Here is a 17,906-nt window from a genome sequence, read left to right as displayed (position 1 = left end):
ACACAAAACAGATGCTCACCTTTAAAATATCTTGTCTTTAGCCCAGGATTTGCATATCGCAGGAGAATAGAAATTAGTAAACTCTGTATCCCTTATATGAGAAGTGGGTAAACACCATATACGCTGTTTACCTGCGTATACCCTCGACTACACCACTGTACTGTAGGTACTATTTAGCACAAAAGCATAGCAAAAGGTCTATCTACAGCTGTGAAACAATTGGGGATAAATCTGTACCCTACTTGATAAACATGCTACTAGCATAGCAACATCAACCTATCTCAGATTATAGCCATTCCATTGAAAAAAAACAATGGGGTTGTAAACAGTGATATTCATGAAGCAACACAGCAGATGACATACTGAATAGTTGCTGTTTTGTGCCTGCAAATATGTTTGAATACTTGAGTTAAATAGATAAACCAAAAATATTTGAACATTTTTTTTAATGAAAAAAAATCTCTTAAAGTGTGGCCCTGTACTTGGGTTGTTATGATTGGTGTTATTCTATACCAGAATTAAGAATATAGTTTAGCTTCTGTGCGTAGTGTTTTAATCCATTCTCCTTTTAATCCATGCTGTGCAACTACTAAACCTAAATAAATACATTCTTTCCACTGGACAACTGCAACGTTAACCCTTTTTCAGGTGCTCATACCTCTTTATTAAGAGGAGAGTCTGAGTTTTCACTGCCATCGTGGAGATGCTGTCTAACAGAGGATTCTGCCCCTTGTGGGGATGTAGAACCTGAGCCTGGAGACTAGAAGAAAAAAACAGAGAAACAGAAGTGTAAAGATAACAATGTAATCAATCATTTAGTCAGACACGCAGGTGAGGATTATTAATCAGAGCACACAATTGGGGTTTTGATAAAGCACGAGGCACCGTACTGAGTAGAAATTCCTTTTTAAAAACAGCACCTTTCTCAATGTATTTTATTAGTTTAAATTAACTGATAGTTAAGATTTTCTACACAAACACAATTAGTTCTTAAATATACAAATTAGACCATGTTATATTTATAGCTAGATAGAACAAAATCAAAACTAAAAAAAACACTAAGACTTCATAAAGATTACATCAAAACTGTATCACAACAATGGTGTAGCCCAGCTTTTTCCCAACATTTTCCAATGATTGTACTGTATTGTATTGCATTGTGATTGTATAGTGGTATACAATTTGTAGTTTTCATAAAACCTGTCTCTCTTCAAAACACATTTACCTCAATACATCCAGGTCTGGCAAAAGTCAATTATGAATATAAATGAAAGCCTAAAATAATTTCTGTTGACTTATTGTTATGCAATCTATCTTTAGTGTTTACCCAAAGATAACATTTCAGTTAATATGCACACAATGAGTCCCAGAAAGACAGCACTGAGCTTTGTTCTGGAACTGAAGCCAGTGTTTCAGAGTTACAAAGTATTACAACACCGTGGCCTATTTATGATAATTGATTTTGATTGCAAAGATATAAAAGCAATACATAGACACACACACACACATTCGCCTCCATGCTGCATTCATTCGGTTTCAAATATAGTTAGGCCTTGGCTAACATTCCTGAAGGTACTTAAAAACATAAATCAAACCTCTGCCTCTTCCAGATAATTTATTTGGTACATCAAGAAATTCTCCATGGTGATTTCTGGATCCATTTATACAGCAGTCTGAACTTCACAAGCCCTGACTGGAACTGACTGCCCTGGTGAATAACCCAGTCTCCAGTGTCAGTGTGTTCAGAATCCATAATGAAACTTGTGATGGGTTTCTGTTACATCCTTCAGAGTAGACTTTACATATGCTTTTCTGCCTACTCTGCCATACAGATTTAATGAAGTTTTCTTTATACTGTATAACATCTTTTGTATCAGAGTGCATACTAAACAGGTACATTTCAACAAATTCTCCTTATGAATTATATAGTATTTTGGTATTTATTTATTTCCTGTAATAGTTCCTTCTAGTTAACCTGTCCGTCCTTCTAGACTTTCAATGCATGCAGGTAGCAACAAATAAATAAGCGACCTTCAATAAAATGCAAAATTCTGAAAAACTAGACCTTGATTCCTCAGTCACTATCCAACTCTGACCTGAGACTAAACACAGATTCAGGGAGATAGGCAGATAAAAGCACTACCAACATAACATGTTATGTCTCAATGTTTCTCTGAAAAAAATCTAATATCCAATATGTAATATTCATTAATGCACAGTATGTACTACCAGTAGAACATAAATCATTAACTGCAAGTAAATAATGATAGAATAATACTTCTAGGAAATCTTACCTAATATTACCATCACCACAATGACTTCAGAAACTAATAACAAAATACAAAGACCATGTAAAAATCATATTTATCTTACCATAATGTGTTTGTGTTTCATATACGAAAATGTGAGACTGAAGAGGCAGCTAATATGTGGCATTTAACAGGTTAAGAAGGGCTAAGAAGGGCTACGTGATGTTTTTCGACCATGAAATGTGATCCTGAAGTGTTTAGTGTTGTTATGAGAATTGCTGAAAATGTGTTTCTCAAGAGATTAAAAGGGGTGTCGTTAGGTCGTTACTATATCGACCCTGAGTCGGGACCGCCAGACTGGGGAGAGCGAATCTTCGAGAATGTTCTGTAATTATGCTGACGTGTTAATCTGCCTATTGTTGCTACGCTAGTAGTGTATAAATATTGTGCTACCTTATCAATAACTAAGAGAGAGTGAATTGTTGTCATTGCTGCTCTTCTGTTGCGTGCATTGTAATAAACTTCTTGAGCTGCTATCGAGTGCAGTCATCAGTCATTTCGCACTTGGTAGGGGCTTTCCCTACTATAAGACCTACAAAATATTGAGAATACATTCACATTAAGTATGATTTACTGGAATTATTTTGTTACATTATCTATATTACAAGAGATAGCTTTGGTTCTCAAAGTAACCATTAGATAGAAGTATACAGTGCTGTGAAAAAGTATTTGCCCCCTGTCTGATTTTCTGCATTTTTGCATATTTTTGACACTGAATGTTATCAGATCTTCAACCAAAACCTAATATTAGATCAAATGGACCCTGAGTGAACAAATAACACAAACATTTGATACATATTTCATTTATTTATTAAAGAAAGTTATGCAACACCCAATACCCCTGTGTGAAAAAGTAATCACCCCCTTAGACTCAATAACTGGTTATGCCACATTTAGCAGCAATAACTGCAACCAGACGCTTCCTGCAGTTATTGATTAGTCTCTCACAGCGCCGTGGAGGAATTTTGGCCCACTCCTCCATTCAGAACTGCTTCAACTCAGTGACATTTGTGGGTTTTCGAGCATGAACTGCTCGTTTCAGGTCCTGCCACAACATCTCAATGGGGTTTAGTTCTGGACTTTGACTAGGCCATTCCAAAACTTTAAATTTATTGTTCTTCAACTATTCTGATGTAGACTTGCTTGTGTGTTTCGGATCATTGTCTTGCTGCATGACCCAGCTGTGCTTCAGCTTCAGCTCACGGATGGATGGCCTGACATTCTCCTGTAGAATTCTCTGGATACAGAGCAGAATTCATGGTTCCTTCAATGATGGCAAGGCGTCCAGGTCCTGATACAGCAAAGCATCCCCAAACCATGACACTACCACCACCGTGCTTGACTGTTGGTATGAGGTTTTTACTGTGGAATGCAGTGTTTGGTTTTTGCCAGACATAACGGGCCCATGTCGGCCAAAAAGTTCCACTTTTGACTCATCTGTCCATAGAACATTGTTCCAGAACTCTTGAGGATCATCCAGGTGCTTTTTGGCAAACTTGAGACGATCATTCATGTTCTTCTTAGTGAGCAATGGTTTCCGCCTTGCTAGTCTGTCATGAATCCCATTTTTGCCCAGTGTCTTTCTGATGGTGGAGTTATGAACACTGACCTTAGCCGAGGCGAGAGAGGCCTGCAGATCCCTGGATGTTGTTCTAGGGTTCTTTGTGACTTACTCTTGGAGAGATTTTGGCAGGACGGCCACTCCTGGGAAGATTCACTACTGTCCCAAACTTTCTCCATTTTATTTTATTATTTTATTTCTTAGCAGGCGCCCTTATCCAGGGTGACTTACAATTGTTACAAGATATCACATTATTTTACATACAATTACATTATTTTTTACATACAATTACCCATTTATACTTTTTTTTTTTTACTGGAGCAATCTAGGTAAAGTACCTTGCTCAAGGATACAGCAGCAGTGTCCCCCACCTGGGACTGAACCCACGACCCTCCGGTCAAGAGTCCAGAGCCCTAACCACTACTCCACACTGCTGCCCTGTGAACAATATGGCTCTGACTCTGGTTCGATGGAGCCCCTGAGCCTTAGAAATGGCTTTGTAACCCTTTCCAGACTGATAGGCATCAACAACTTTTTTCCGGAGGTCTTCAGGAATTTCTTTTGTTCGTGGCATGATGTGCCTCTAGAACCTGTGTGCTGACAACTTCACTCTGATGGCAAGGGCCAAAGTTAGTCAGATTTATATTGGGCAGGGCTGGCCCAAATCAGGCCTGGTTGTTAACCAAAGTACTCAAACAGGTGACTCTAATTATCCCTTTAATTGGGTTGAGTTAACTAGGGGGGGTAATAACTTTTCCACACGTGAAGATTGCATGTTTGATTACCTTGCACACCAAACAAATGAAAGAAGCACCAAACTTTGGTGTCATTTTTTCTCTCAGACTCCCTCTATATACTACTACAACCCACAAAACAATCTAACCAAATACAATGTGAAAAATGCAGAAAATCAGACAGGGAGCAAATACTTTTTCACAGCATTGTAGCTACTGAGAAGTTTTCAAGATTACAAATTGTGACACATAAAACAGCCATTCCTCTAGCATTGTCCCCAGTATACACTGCTGTGCTCATGACAGTGCAACTTTTTTTTTTTTTTTTACCATAAATGCTTAATACAGCTTGCAGCTGTAAGCCCACCCCCGCCCCCCCGTCACAGCCACTTAAAATATTTATTCCTAATTGATACTTGTTTGATAACTAGATTAAATTAATTGCTAATTTGATAATTGGATTTGGTTTTTGCTCAGTTGTTAGCTCAGCTAAACAGTTCAAATGTTTATTTTCACATTGCAGGAATGTTGTTATGAGTGCCTCAGTATTGAGTTTGAAATCCCATTTACACAGACAAAAGTGTCTGTTGTAAGTGAAAATAGTAGAGAGGACTATTTTTTAGATGTAGAACATGAAAATGGCATTAGAAAAATAAAACCAGTCGCCCGGCCAGACGGTGGAACCTCCTCTCTTTCAAAAACCCATTGAGGAATGTCAGGTCTAGGATGGGGCGAAAGCCGCCGCTGTCCTTCTTGGGCACCAGGAAGTATCTTGAGTAGAACCCTTCTCCATGGGAGATGGGATCTACAAGACGAATGGCTTGCTTGCACAGCAAAGGCGGCCACTTCCTGCTGGAGTGCCGAGACCTGGATAGGGTCCATCACGTAAGTGTTCGTGACCCCTCGGAAGGGAGGAGGCCCCATACGGAACTGTAGTGCGCAACCGTTGTGCACGGTGGCAAGCACCCAGGTGTGCGAGGTGCAAGCGTGCCAGTATTGCAGCTGGTGTCTCAAAAAGTGGGTCTGAGGCCGCAAGCCTTCAGGGCCCCTGCTGGGGCTGCTGAGGTTCGGGCGGAGCACACTGAGGTGGATGCCTAGGGCGACAGCCCTGGAACTGCCTCCTAGAATGCTGCTGCGTGGGTGTCCCACGGCCTGCATTCCCCTTGCCCTGCGGAAGGGCCCAACGGAGCCGTGGGAACCGGAACCGCTTTTAGTCACACACCTGGTCAGCGCGCAGCATATACCAGGGAGACACACAGGATAAAGCCACACCGGGGTGGGCGGCCCGAGGCAGCCAGCGAGGTCTACTCTACAGCGGGGCAGGTTAGAACGCAGAGCAGAATGCCAGTACCAATAACAGTACCAGTATCAAACACTTTAGCAAATAGTGCAGAATGACAGTACCAGTACCAAACACTTTAGCAAACAGTGCAGAATGCATACATGGGTTACTATGTGTGTTCCATAGTAACCATGACCCTATCTGCACTCTCTCAGGAGTTATATGCCAGTTTTACATTTGACCTTTAGGAGAGGTCAAAGGTCACAGGCTTCTTTGATAGAGCATACATAGGTTACTATATGTGTTCCATAATAACCATGGTCCTATCTGCACTCTATAAGGAGTTATTAGCCATGTTGATGATGTCATGCAACGTAGCCGTCATGTTTTTTGTTGTAGCAACTTCCCTTGAACAACCTTTAAAGACAACCATACTAGGATCATGTGTGGCAATTTTTGGTTCAAGCGGACTACCGATTTCAGAGACGAAGGTTTTTGTAAGCCAGTTTTGTATGTTGATGATGTCATCCAACGTGGCCACCATGTTTTTTTATTGTAGCAACTTCCCTTGACCAAATCTTAAAGACAACCATACTAGGATCATGTGTGCCAATTTTTGGTTCTTTGTAGTTTGTGATTATGACGTCTGTACCATGCGATTTTGAAGTCATGCAGCATGGCCGCCATGCCACACAACCTATCAGCTTCTTACGAACACCAGTTAATCTTGGACTCTCCTTCAACAACTATACCAACTTTCAGCACTCTGCAATAAGTGGTTTACGAAAGACGAATTTTTACATTTAGGCAAAATGTTTTTTTTCAATCCAATATGGTGGCTAAACCATGTGACCTACAACATATATTGATTAGTATTTTCCATCTTCCCATAAGCATCTACCAACCTACCGAATCTGGTGAGTTTTTGAGCAACTCTGGCGGTAAGAAAAATAATAAGAATAAGAATAATCCCAGCAATAACAATAGGCTTCCCAGCCCTATGGCCTGGAAGCCTAATAATACACACACACAGGGGCGGTACCCAGAACTCTGCTGCCCGCCTGGTGTTCTCTCTGCCTCGCTTCGCCCACGCTACTCCACTACTCCGCTCGCTCCACTGGCTCCCGATCACCGCTCGCATCCAGTTCAAGACTCTTGTACTAGCCTACAGATGCCTTGACCAGACTGCACCCAGCTACCTCCAGACCCTCATCTCTCCCTACACCCCCACTCGACCTCTCTGCTCTGCCTGCACTAGAAGACTAGCTCTACCTCCTCTACGCTCCCCTGGCTCCAGAGCCCGCTCCTTCTCCACCCTTGCTCCGCAGTGGTGGAATGACCTTCCTACAGATGTCAGGACTGCCCAGTCCCTGACCACATTCCGGCGCCTCCTTAAGACTCACCTCTTCAAACAGCACCTGTAGAACTCCTCTGTTTGTATCCTGGGACACTATCACCCTTCATGTAAATGTGCTTTATTTTGCTCTTATCTGCCCCCTATTTTACTGCATTTAATCCTGTACTTCAGAATACTGTAATCTGCTAAGTGTTTAACCTGTAGTACTTTGTATTTAATCATATCCTGATGTAACTATCACTATTTAATCATATCCTGATGTAACTATCACTATTATCTGCTGTATTATTGAATTGTGGTTTGTCACACTTGCACTTTGCTTGAACAAAAGTTATTGTATTTCTTGCTCTTATTGTATTACTTGTATTGTAACGCTTGAAATGTATTTGCTTATGATTGTAAGTCGCCCTGGATAAGGGCGTCTGCTAAGAAATAAATAATAATAATAATAATAATAATAATAATAATAATAATAATAATAATAATAATACCCAATCACACCCACTCTTTGTTGCTATAGTGCTTTATCCACCAAAGACAATGTAAGGAACCTTAGAACTGTGTTCAAAGGTATACTGTAAATAAAGAAGCGTTGTCACCATTTGTAATTATGAACACTTTTTTTTTACATTATGTTAATGTATAATTGTATTACTTTTAGCAAAAAATATGAAATGCTAAACTGAAACGGCAAGCCCTTTTCTAAGTATTACGTTTGAAAAGGGTTATGCTATAAATGAGGGCTTCTGTTTTTCTGTGTATATTTTTAGCTATTTTCGAGTTTTATCTAGATACCCTGAAATCTTTTATATATATATGCTGATCAATGTGGAGAAATTGTCATTAAAGTACTATATAGTGATGTTCAATTAAAATTTGCCATTTTGTCATTATTCTGATACAGAAAAATGCCAAACCCTATTATAGTGAACACCCTGATATAACAAACATTTCTCCAGGTCCCACAGGGGTATATATACAGACGTGCTAAAATTTGTTGGTACCCTTACAGCTCATTGAAATAATGCTTCATTCCTCCTGAAAAGTGATGAAATTAAAAGCTATTTTATCATGTATACTTGCATGACTTTGGTATGTCATAGAATAAAGCAAAGAAACTGTGAAAAGAGATGAATTATTGCTTATTCTACAAATATATTCTAAAATGGCCTGGACACATTTGTTGGTACCCCTTAGAAAAGATAATAAATAATTGGATTATAGTGATATTTCAAACTAATTAGTTTCTTTAATTAGTATCACACATGTCTCCAATCTTGTAATCAGTCATTCAGCCTATTTAAATGGAGAAAAGTAGTCACTGTGCTGTTTGGTATCATTGTGTGCACCACACTGAACATGGACCAGAGAAAGCAAAGGAGAGAGTTGTCTGAGGAGATCAGAAAGAAAATAATAGACAAGCATGGTAAAGGTAAAGGCTACAAGACCATCTCCAAGCAGCTTGATGTTCCTGTGACAACAGTTGCAAATATTATTAAGAAGTTTAAGGTCCATGGAACTGTAGCCAACCTCCCTGGGCGCGGCCACAAGAGGAAAATCGACCCCAGATTGAACAGAAGGATAGTGCAAATGGTAGAAAACGAACCAAGGATAACTGCCAAAAAGATACAAGCTGAACTCCAAGGTGAAGGTACGTCAGTTTCTGATTGCACCATCCGTCACTTTTTGAGTGAAAGTGGGCTCCATGGAAGAAGACCCAGGAGGACTCCACTTTTGAAAGAAAAACATAAAAAAGCCAGACTGGAATTTGCTAAAATGCATATTGACAAGCTACAATCCTTCTGGGAGAATGTCCTTTGGACAGATGAGTCAAAACTGGAGCTTTTTGGCAAGTCACATCAGCTCTATGTTCACAGACGAAAAAAATGAAGCTTTCAAAGAAAAGAACACCATACCTACAGTGAAACATGGAGGAGGCTCGGTTATGTTTTGGGGCTGCTTCGCTGCGCCTGGCACAGGGTGCCTTGAATCTGTGCAGGGCACAATGAAATCTCAAGACTATCAAGGCATTCTGGAGCGAAACGTACTGCCCAGTGTCAGAAAGCTCTGTCTCAGTCGCAGGTCATGGGTCCTCCAACAGGATAATGACCCAAAACACACAGCTAAAAGCACCCAAGAATGGATAAGAACAAAACATTGGACTATTCTGAGTCCTGATCTGAATCCTATCGAACATCTATGGAAAGAGCTGAAACTTGCAGTCTGGAGAAGGCACCCATCAAACCTGAGACAGCTGGAGCAGTTTGCTCAGGAAGAGTGGGCCAAACTACCTGTTAACAGGTGCAGAAGTCTCATTGAGAGCTACAGAAAACGTTTGATTGCAGTGATTGCCTCTAAAGGTTGTGCAACAAAATATTAGGTTAGCGGTCCCATAATTTTTGTCCATACCATTTTCATTTGTTTTCTTATTTACAATATTATGTTGAATAAAAAATCAAAAGCAAAGTCTGATTTCTATTAAATATGGAATAAACAATGGTGGATGCCAATTACTTTTGTCAGTTTCAAGTTATTTCAGAGAAAATTGTGCATTCTTTGTTTTTTGTGGAGGGGTACCAACAAATTTGAGCACGTCTGTATGTATATATATATATATATATATATATATATATATATATATATATATATATATATATATATATATATATTGTAACGGCCCGGCACTCACTCGGGTTCGTTGCCCCTTTAAAAATACGACCCAACACAAGAAATGGAGTTTTTAAGCGCGGTTGCGCTAATTTTTAATAAACACACAAAAATAAACAAAACATAAACAAACACCTAACTCCGATTTGGAGCACTTACTACACGTTTTATGCAGGTCCCTGACTAGCTCGCAGGACGGCTAAGCCGTTTACCTGTCATAAAAACCCTAAAACTACACACAGCACTTACTCAGGACTGCTCGGAAACAGAGCACGTCTTCTGTCTCCTTCTACTCAGCAGCCCCGTGCAGCCAAGCTGCACGTCTCAAATACCCCGCGCCTGGCATTAATTTACAATACCGCTCAGGTGCGGGTGATAATTAACCAATAAACAATAAAACAATTAAACAAAATGTGCATTCGCACATGTTTTCTTCAGGGAGGACACTAACCCCCTCCCTGATGTGTTACACATCCTTCCCCTCAAGTGTGCAACACTGATCGGCCATTCCAAGGCCACCCCCTCCCCTAAAACACAACCACCCACCCTCGAGTCCACAAATGTCAATTTTCGCCCTCTTGCACGGGCGAGCTTGAGGGTGGGTCGGTTCCTCCGTCGCGTCCAGGAAGGGACCTTGAACCGGCGACATGGGACCCCACCGGGCTGACAGGGGCGACCGAAGCGACGGCCGGGGAACAGGCGGCTGCAGCAGCGGGCAGAGGTCTTCACCTGGGGACCGGCGCAGCGATGTCCGATCACCCAGGGGGAGCTTAGCGGCGAACAGGGGGAGCACTAGCGACGTCTGGCAGCAGCTCAGCGACGTCTGGGTGCTTGGGGAGAGCGGAGTAGGGAACCAGGGGCAGAACTGTGGCCGATGGTGCAGACTCCTGGGCTCCAGGCCAAGCGCAGGGAGGTCTAGGAAGACCGGCAGGGTGTCCAGGAGCAAGGGGCAAGGGACCGCACTGACCAGCGCCGGATCCTCTTCCGGTGTTGTGGGCTGGAGCTGTGGTGGAGGTGCGGTGCTCACCTCCTCTGGCTTCGGGATGGTCTCTTCCTCCTGTTCTCCCTGCCGCAGCTCCTCTGGTGCAGGCGATTCCGCGGTTTCTCTCGCCGGCACCGCCTCTTCTGCCTGCTCCCACTTTTGGAGCAGCAGCTCCAATTCTGTCAGCTCCCGTTCTTTTACTTCTAACGGGGGCCACCCAAACTCTCTCTCCCATCTCTCAGTCTGCTCTATTTGAGCAGCAGTATTGCGGTTGAGCATTGCAATTAATTCTTCAATGCTTTCCATTTCTAGGGTCGTAGGGGCGCCCACACACTCTGACACCATATGTAACGGCCCGGCACTCACTCGGGTTCGTTGCCCCTTTAAAAATACGACCCAACACAAGAAATGGAGTTTTTAAGCGCGGTTGCGCTAATTTTTAATAAACACACAAAAATAAACAAAACATAAACAAACACCTAACTCCGATTTGGAGCACTTACTACACGTTTTATGCAGGTCCCTGACTAGCTCGCAGGACGGCTAAGCCGTTTACCTATCATAAAAACCCTAAAACTACACACAGCACTTACTCAGGACTGCTCGGAAACAGAGCACGTCTTCTGTCTCCTTCTACTCAGCAGCCCCGTGCAGCCAAGCTGCACGTCTCAAATACCCCGCGCCTGGCATTAATTTACAATACCGCTCAGGTGCGGGTGATAATTAACCAATAAACAATAAAACAATTAAACAAAATGTGCATTCGCACATGTTTTCTTCAGGGAGGACACTAACCCCCTCCCTGATGTGTTACAATATATATATATATATATATATATATATATTCTTTTTTTTTTCTCGCCCTTGCCGTTAAAGGTGTGTGGGCATGGGCCTATTGGCCCACCCATCTCCGGTGCCTATGACTGTTTCCAATACTCTTCTTCAGAAAATGCTCCATTTAAAATACTGCAAACAAAAAAAATATATATTATTGATATGGCGAAGAAGAAACACGGACAGATACTGGGTAGGGATAGAAAATAAAAGGAGATATGCACCAAATCACACAATAAAATAAAAAGGGTAAACAAAACAGTCTCATACACGACACTTTATCGTTTTCCAATCGGACAGAAACTCCTGCCAATTTCCAAACTAGCTTGTGGAGCACAGATTTCACCCAATATTTATACCCCACAGCCACCCCACAATGCAACATTTCATCAGCCCCCAACCAGTCACACTCTCCCATCTCATAAATGTATCTTCTTTAAATCCCTGTCGCTAATGTACAGTATACTGTCAAATGCCTTGAGGACAGCGCATTATCTACTTCTGTTGTGTTACATATACAAAATACAAATAAGTCCTTCAGGCTCCAAAAAGCAAACACATTTTATTACTTTAATAGGTTTCACTTTCAACTGCCAGGCCATTTGAATGTGTGTTTGTGTTGCTATTGTTAAGAAAAGGATCACAAAAAACAGAAAAATAGAAAGGAAATCCTGTTTCTGGAGAACAGTTTCTCCCTCTGTAATCCTGTAACTATAGTAGATGTGTGCATAGAGTCTTTTTTTGTCCATTTTCTAGAACAACATACACATAATTAAAAAAAAAAAAAAAAAAAAACCATTGCAATAATGAAAATCGACTGAATTGATAATCTTTGCTGTTCCGTGGAGTCACTGGATTGATTCTTTTATGGGGCTCCAAAAATAACAAAATACCTCCAGTAACCTATGCCATTACATTTCTATGATGCATACTTTTTTAAACAACATGGTTTTAGATAAAATATCAAGGGACACATTGTGACAGAGATCGAATGATGCTTGGTGTTAGATCTCCCTCCTGACCTGTGAGGGCACTAGGTAAAGGGAACAGAGTACCCTGGACTAAAAGGCATGACACTTTATTCCCGTGGGTAGGTGGAAGTCGGCTGGCTAGAAAAGAGATGGAGCTACGGTACCCAAACTCAATGACCCAGACGGGAAACGGCGTGGCATCCGCGGATTGGAGAAGCGGATGTGCTCGTTAACCAAGGAGTCATGAGGGACGGTGTAAAATAGGGGCGTAGCAAAGTAATCTGTTCCTTTGTAAATGGTTCGAAAACAACCAAAAAGGAGACCCTACATCACGTGAAAACCGTGAGTGTTGTGTTTGTTAGTCTGTCTTGTAACACAGTTTTGTTTGTGTCGTTTAAAGACTACTAACACTATCCGGAGCTGCAGCCGCAGGCCAGCAACAAACCCGGACACCAGCACTTCCCTGTTTCACAATGTACTGTCTTTATATCACGAGCACTAGTTTCATGCACTAAATAAACACTGTGTTTGTGTTCTGTGTTATGTGTGGGTGAGGAAAGAACCTGGACCTTTGGTTTCGGGTCAAACCCGCGGATTATAAACGGAGTGACACATGCCACTGTATCACTTCCATCATTTATTATTTACAGGTGTTTGCCTTAAGGCTCTGGACATTGCTATTAATTTTCAATAAACACCCTTGCACCTGGAAAACTATTGTCTGTCCGTTTCTGTATCCACTCTGCACTGCACGCACCTGTAATCACTCACCACTTTGCCACACACATTTATTGAATGCTTATGTAATGTTAAGTTTAAAAACTAATGCAGAAGTACAGCACTGCTATTACGTTATGAACTGTCGCAATAGCTACCGTAAATTGAGGTAGCTGGGTTTTGACAGCTGTCGTAAAATAGTTAGAGATATGTGGGTTTTGTTGTAACAATAAAGTTCTGTTCCTGTGAATACATAACATTTGGCGACGAAGATGGCTGAAATTACCTTGCCTCCGCCCGCTCCGTTCCTGTCAGTCCCAGCCAAACCACCTGTTCCGTGGAGCCGCTGGACTGACTCTTTTCAAATGTACCTGCTTGCACTGGATCGACAAGATGTTGCGGCCCCCAGAAAAAGGGCCATCATGCTGCATTGTCTAGGCATGGAAGGCCAGCGCTTGTTTTCCACATTGCAGCCCACGGACGATAGCTTTGAGGCAGCTACCGCAGCACTGTCGGACCACTTCAGCTCTCGTCAGAGCGTGTTCATGCACCGTTTCCAATTTTGGCAAAGAGCTCAGAGACCGGGTGAGTCAGTACGTCAATTTGTTTCGTTGTTGAGGGAGCTGGTAAAACACTGTAAGTTTGACGCTATACAAGACGAGCTCATTAGAGATCAGCTCATTGAAAAAACATCAACACAACTGTGGGAAAGACTGTTGTTAGAATCAGACGATTTGACATTAGAAAAAGCATTAGCTATAGGGAAACAAGTGGAGGCTACATTAGCAGAAGCCTGTACATTAATAAGCACTTAGAGCGTGCCATTTTCCAATGTAACAGCACAGATTCCAGTTAAAAATGTGTACAACACACCTCCTGCAAGGCGCTGTGCAAACTGTGGCTCTACCAGACATGAAACTCGTGCTCCCACTGCCCAGCACAGGTTAGCGCTGTAGGAAATGCAACAAGCTCAACCATATTGCCCACTGGTGCCACTCAGTGCCTGCACAGCCACCACCCAACTCAGAATCCTCCACACTGGTTTCCATCAATTCAGTGCTGCATAGCTTGACAGCGTTCAAAACATGTGGGTGTTCAAAACATTTTTTCTGCCATGTGCCCATGCATAGGCCTGCAGTCTCCCTCTGTGGATATGGTTATGCCCCCATTACTGTTATAGGGACTGTCTGTCTGCCAGTGCGCTATAAGACACATTCAGCGTCCATCTCGGATGATGGCATTGAGTAAGCAGAGATTAACGCATTCACTACTGCAGAAATTAACACAATCGGTATTGCACAGATTAAAGCATCCAATAATCCCCCTTGAGACTTTTGTACGGGGTGCTCCTTTGACCCTGATCAGAAATAATAACAACAATAATAATAATAATAATAATAATAATAATAATAATCCCAAACAAAGTCAGTGACAGACCACCCAATCCAGCGTAAATAAAAATAACAACCAATCGGGGAATCTCACCCGGCTCTTCCTCGGACCTGCCGCGCTTGAACAAGTTTCCAGCCAGAAAGGAAAACAGAGGTGAAGTTTTGTTTTTTGTAAACAACTGGCCTCATCCCTGACGCTGGTCTTAGGTGAACAAGTAATTGTAATCAGTAGTTTGTTCCTGGAAAGTACTAAACTAACTGGATACTTTAACAGTGGTGAATGGTAGATTACTTTTCTAACAAACCAGTTAGTTATTTTTCTAACAAATCAAAAGTGTAACGCTTAAAATTGCTGCCACGCAAACTCCCCTACAAACACCACCTCTCCCTTCCAGGAAGTAAGCGTCTTTTTTAAAGAGAAAACAATTAAGGCACTTACTGCTATAATCATACCGATTAAGCTCAAAAAGCCATTTGAAAAGGTAATTAATGAAACACCTGAATAGAATCAGATTCAGTTCTAGTTACTAGGAATTATACTTCAATCCCATTGCACCGAAGCCAGGCTCCAGTATACAAAACAAGTTTGGGGTTTCTCAGTATTCAGCAATTCATTTATTCAAAACCAAAACAGCTCTATCCTGTGAATACATAACAGCTTACTAAACTGCAAGGGTTTCAGTTTCTCAAAATGTTAAAAAAAACTGTTTAATAATATTTTTTAAACATAAATTTGCTTTCAGTGTTCTTTTATTATTATTTTTTTACAACTAGGTTTGTAACACAGAAAAAAATGGTTTAGTGATCTAAAAGAATACCCAAGACTTCTCTCTTACAAAAAAATATAATAATGAATACTTACATCTCCAACTAGTGGCCTTTGGTTGTCACAATCTCTGGTTGGGCTGATGTCTTGTCTCATGACCCAGATGGGTTCTTTTGGCTCGTCTGGTGTGTAGGGAGAGCGAATGGTCCTTGTTTTAACCTCTTCAATGGCTTCCTTAATGTCCTTGATAGCCAGAGAGATGGCGTCTCGTTTCTCCTTGCTGTGCCTCTGTATGGGCTGTTCCCCGGTAGGGCTGGTGGCTGAGGGCCTTGGGGGACTGCCTTCCTCCTCATCCTCATCCTCCTCCCCTGCTGGCTTGCCCTCCTCGTACTCCTGTGAGTTCTGCTCAGATTCGGGCCTGTACTCATCAGCAGCCTGGTCCAGACTGTGAGAGCTCATGCTTTGCTTGACCTCAGCCACAATTTGATCAATGTCCTCCTCCTGGTCGTAGCTGTCCCTGCGGGGGTACGGTGCGAACTCTGCCTCCTTCTCAGGGCTATCTGACTCCCCGTCTGAACGCTCATCATAGTGGTGCAGCCGGGCGCCCAGCGCCTCTTGCCGATAGCTCTCATGCTCAAAGAGACAGAAGTCGCTTCCCTGATGTTGGGGATGATCCCCCTCTAGTGGGGTGTCCCCAATTTCCTCATAAACATGCTCCTGCAGCCCGTAGTCAGCATAGGGTTCTGAGTAGGGCTCATCCCCATCACCCCGCTCCCCTTCATTGCCATGAAACAGACGCTGAGTGTAGACGTAGCCTGAGTAGGTTGCATTCATGGCCTCCTCATCCTGTTCAAGATGTTGAAAGTGTGGGAGTGGGTTCAGAGGGGTTGGTGGCTGAGGCTGGGGCTGGTAGGGCCCCCTGTGCTGCTCCGCCTCAGCACTCTCTGTGTACTCCTCCGCCTCAGGACGATAGTGCACTGCATAAGCATTCTCATCCTCCAACGCCTCGCCTCCCAGCGCTGTTTCTGCCTCCCCTTCTGAAGCCAGCCCCACATCTCCCTCGGCTCTGTCTGTGTGGTTGTGGAAGCCGCTCTCGGTGCTGGCTGACCTTGCAAGCCCCAATCCCCCTTCTTCCTCCTCCAACTGCTCATCTTCTGCCTCTAGTTGCTGTGGAGGCGGTGGGGGTTGTGAAGGCTGCTGCTGTTCTACCTCCACCATCTCAGCCTCTCTTTGCTGCTGTTGCCTCCTCTGCCTCTGCTGTTGAGCTCTAATCCGAGCCTCCCCGTCAGCCTGTCTACGGTATCGGGTTGCTGCTGGTCTCTGCAGCGGCTGTTTCTGCTCCACCTCTGTGTCCTCCTGTGGCTTTCGCTGCCCTTGAACCCGGGTCCCCCCTTCTGAGGTGTCATACCTGCGGTACCAGGCTGCAGGTGGTGGCTGTTGTTGTTGATGTTGTACCCCAGCCTCCTCGTTGTTGTTGTTCTGCTGCTGTTGATGTACTAGCCCCCGACTGCTCTTCCTCGCCGCTGTAATGTCCTGGCACTGGGCTACAGGGATAGTCACAGGGATAGTCACAGGGATGGCGGCGGCGTGCTGCTCCTCCTCTATACTAGGCTGCTCCAGGTCAGCCTCCACGGCCTCATTCACCTCCCCCCTGATGCTGCTGGGCTCCTTTTCCTGGTGGTTCATGGCTGGTTCAGGAATGTGGCCTGCTCTACACTGAAGACATTCCCTCTGCTCTACCAGGGGACACACAGCACAAGGCACAGGCTGGAGGGAGACAAGAGAACATACATGTCAAATAAGACAGTGAAACACAAATAATGGCTGTAACACTAACACCTATTACAGCTGTATTTATATAGTATACTTCTGAAGTACAGTAGAACCTCAGAGTTACAAACACCTTGGGAATGGAAGTTGTTCGTAAGTCTGAAATGTTCATAACCGAAAAAGTTTTCAATTGTTTTCATAAATGTGTACAGCTGCTATTAACATTCTTAATCTGTGTGGAGTAGTGGTTAGGGCTCTGGACTCTTGACCGGAGGGTTGTGGGTTCAGTCCCAGATGGGGGAAACTGCTGCTGTACCCTTGAGCAAGGTACTTTACCTAGATTGCTCCAGTTAAAACCCAACTGTTTAAATGGGTAATTGTATGTAAAAATAATGTGATATCTTGTAACAATTGTAAGTCGCCCTGGATAAGGGCATCTGCTAAGAAATTAATAATAATAATAATAATAATAATAATAATAATAATAATAATAATAATAATAATCTGGTGAATAATACAGGGATACAGCGCAGTAATGCAATACTCATTGTTTGAAAGGCTTTAG

General features: G+C 42.8%; 1 protein-coding gene across 3 annotated transcripts in view; it reads right to left on the bottom strand.

The window, feature by feature from the left end:
- The window catches only part of LOC117409388 (amyloid-beta A4 precursor protein-binding family A member 1-like), an 86,182-nt gene that overhangs the window by 22,412 nt on the left and 45,864 nt on the right, over positions 1–17,906 (bottom strand). For all 3 annotated transcript variants that reach the window (XM_058996596.1, XM_058996591.1, XM_058996599.1), the window contains exons 2-3: positions 15,668–17,338; positions 659–760 (exon numbers count right to left, since the gene is read on the bottom strand). In XM_058996596.1, coding sequence (XP_058852579.1) covers positions 659–760; positions 15,668–17,257 — 1,692 coding nt within the window. In that variant the 5' untranslated portion in view covers positions 17,258–17,338. The remainder of the gene's footprint in view (positions 1–658; positions 761–15,667; positions 17,339–17,906) is intronic.

This window comes from Acipenser ruthenus, chromosome 2, assembly GCF_902713425.1.
Source record: "Acipenser ruthenus chromosome 2, fAciRut3.2 maternal haplotype, whole genome shotgun sequence".
NCBI lineage: Eukaryota > Metazoa > Chordata > Actinopteri > Acipenseriformes > Acipenseridae > Acipenser > Acipenser ruthenus.
Note: the sequence above shows the minus strand (reverse complement) of the source record. Positions and strands in the feature narration are given on the sequence as shown.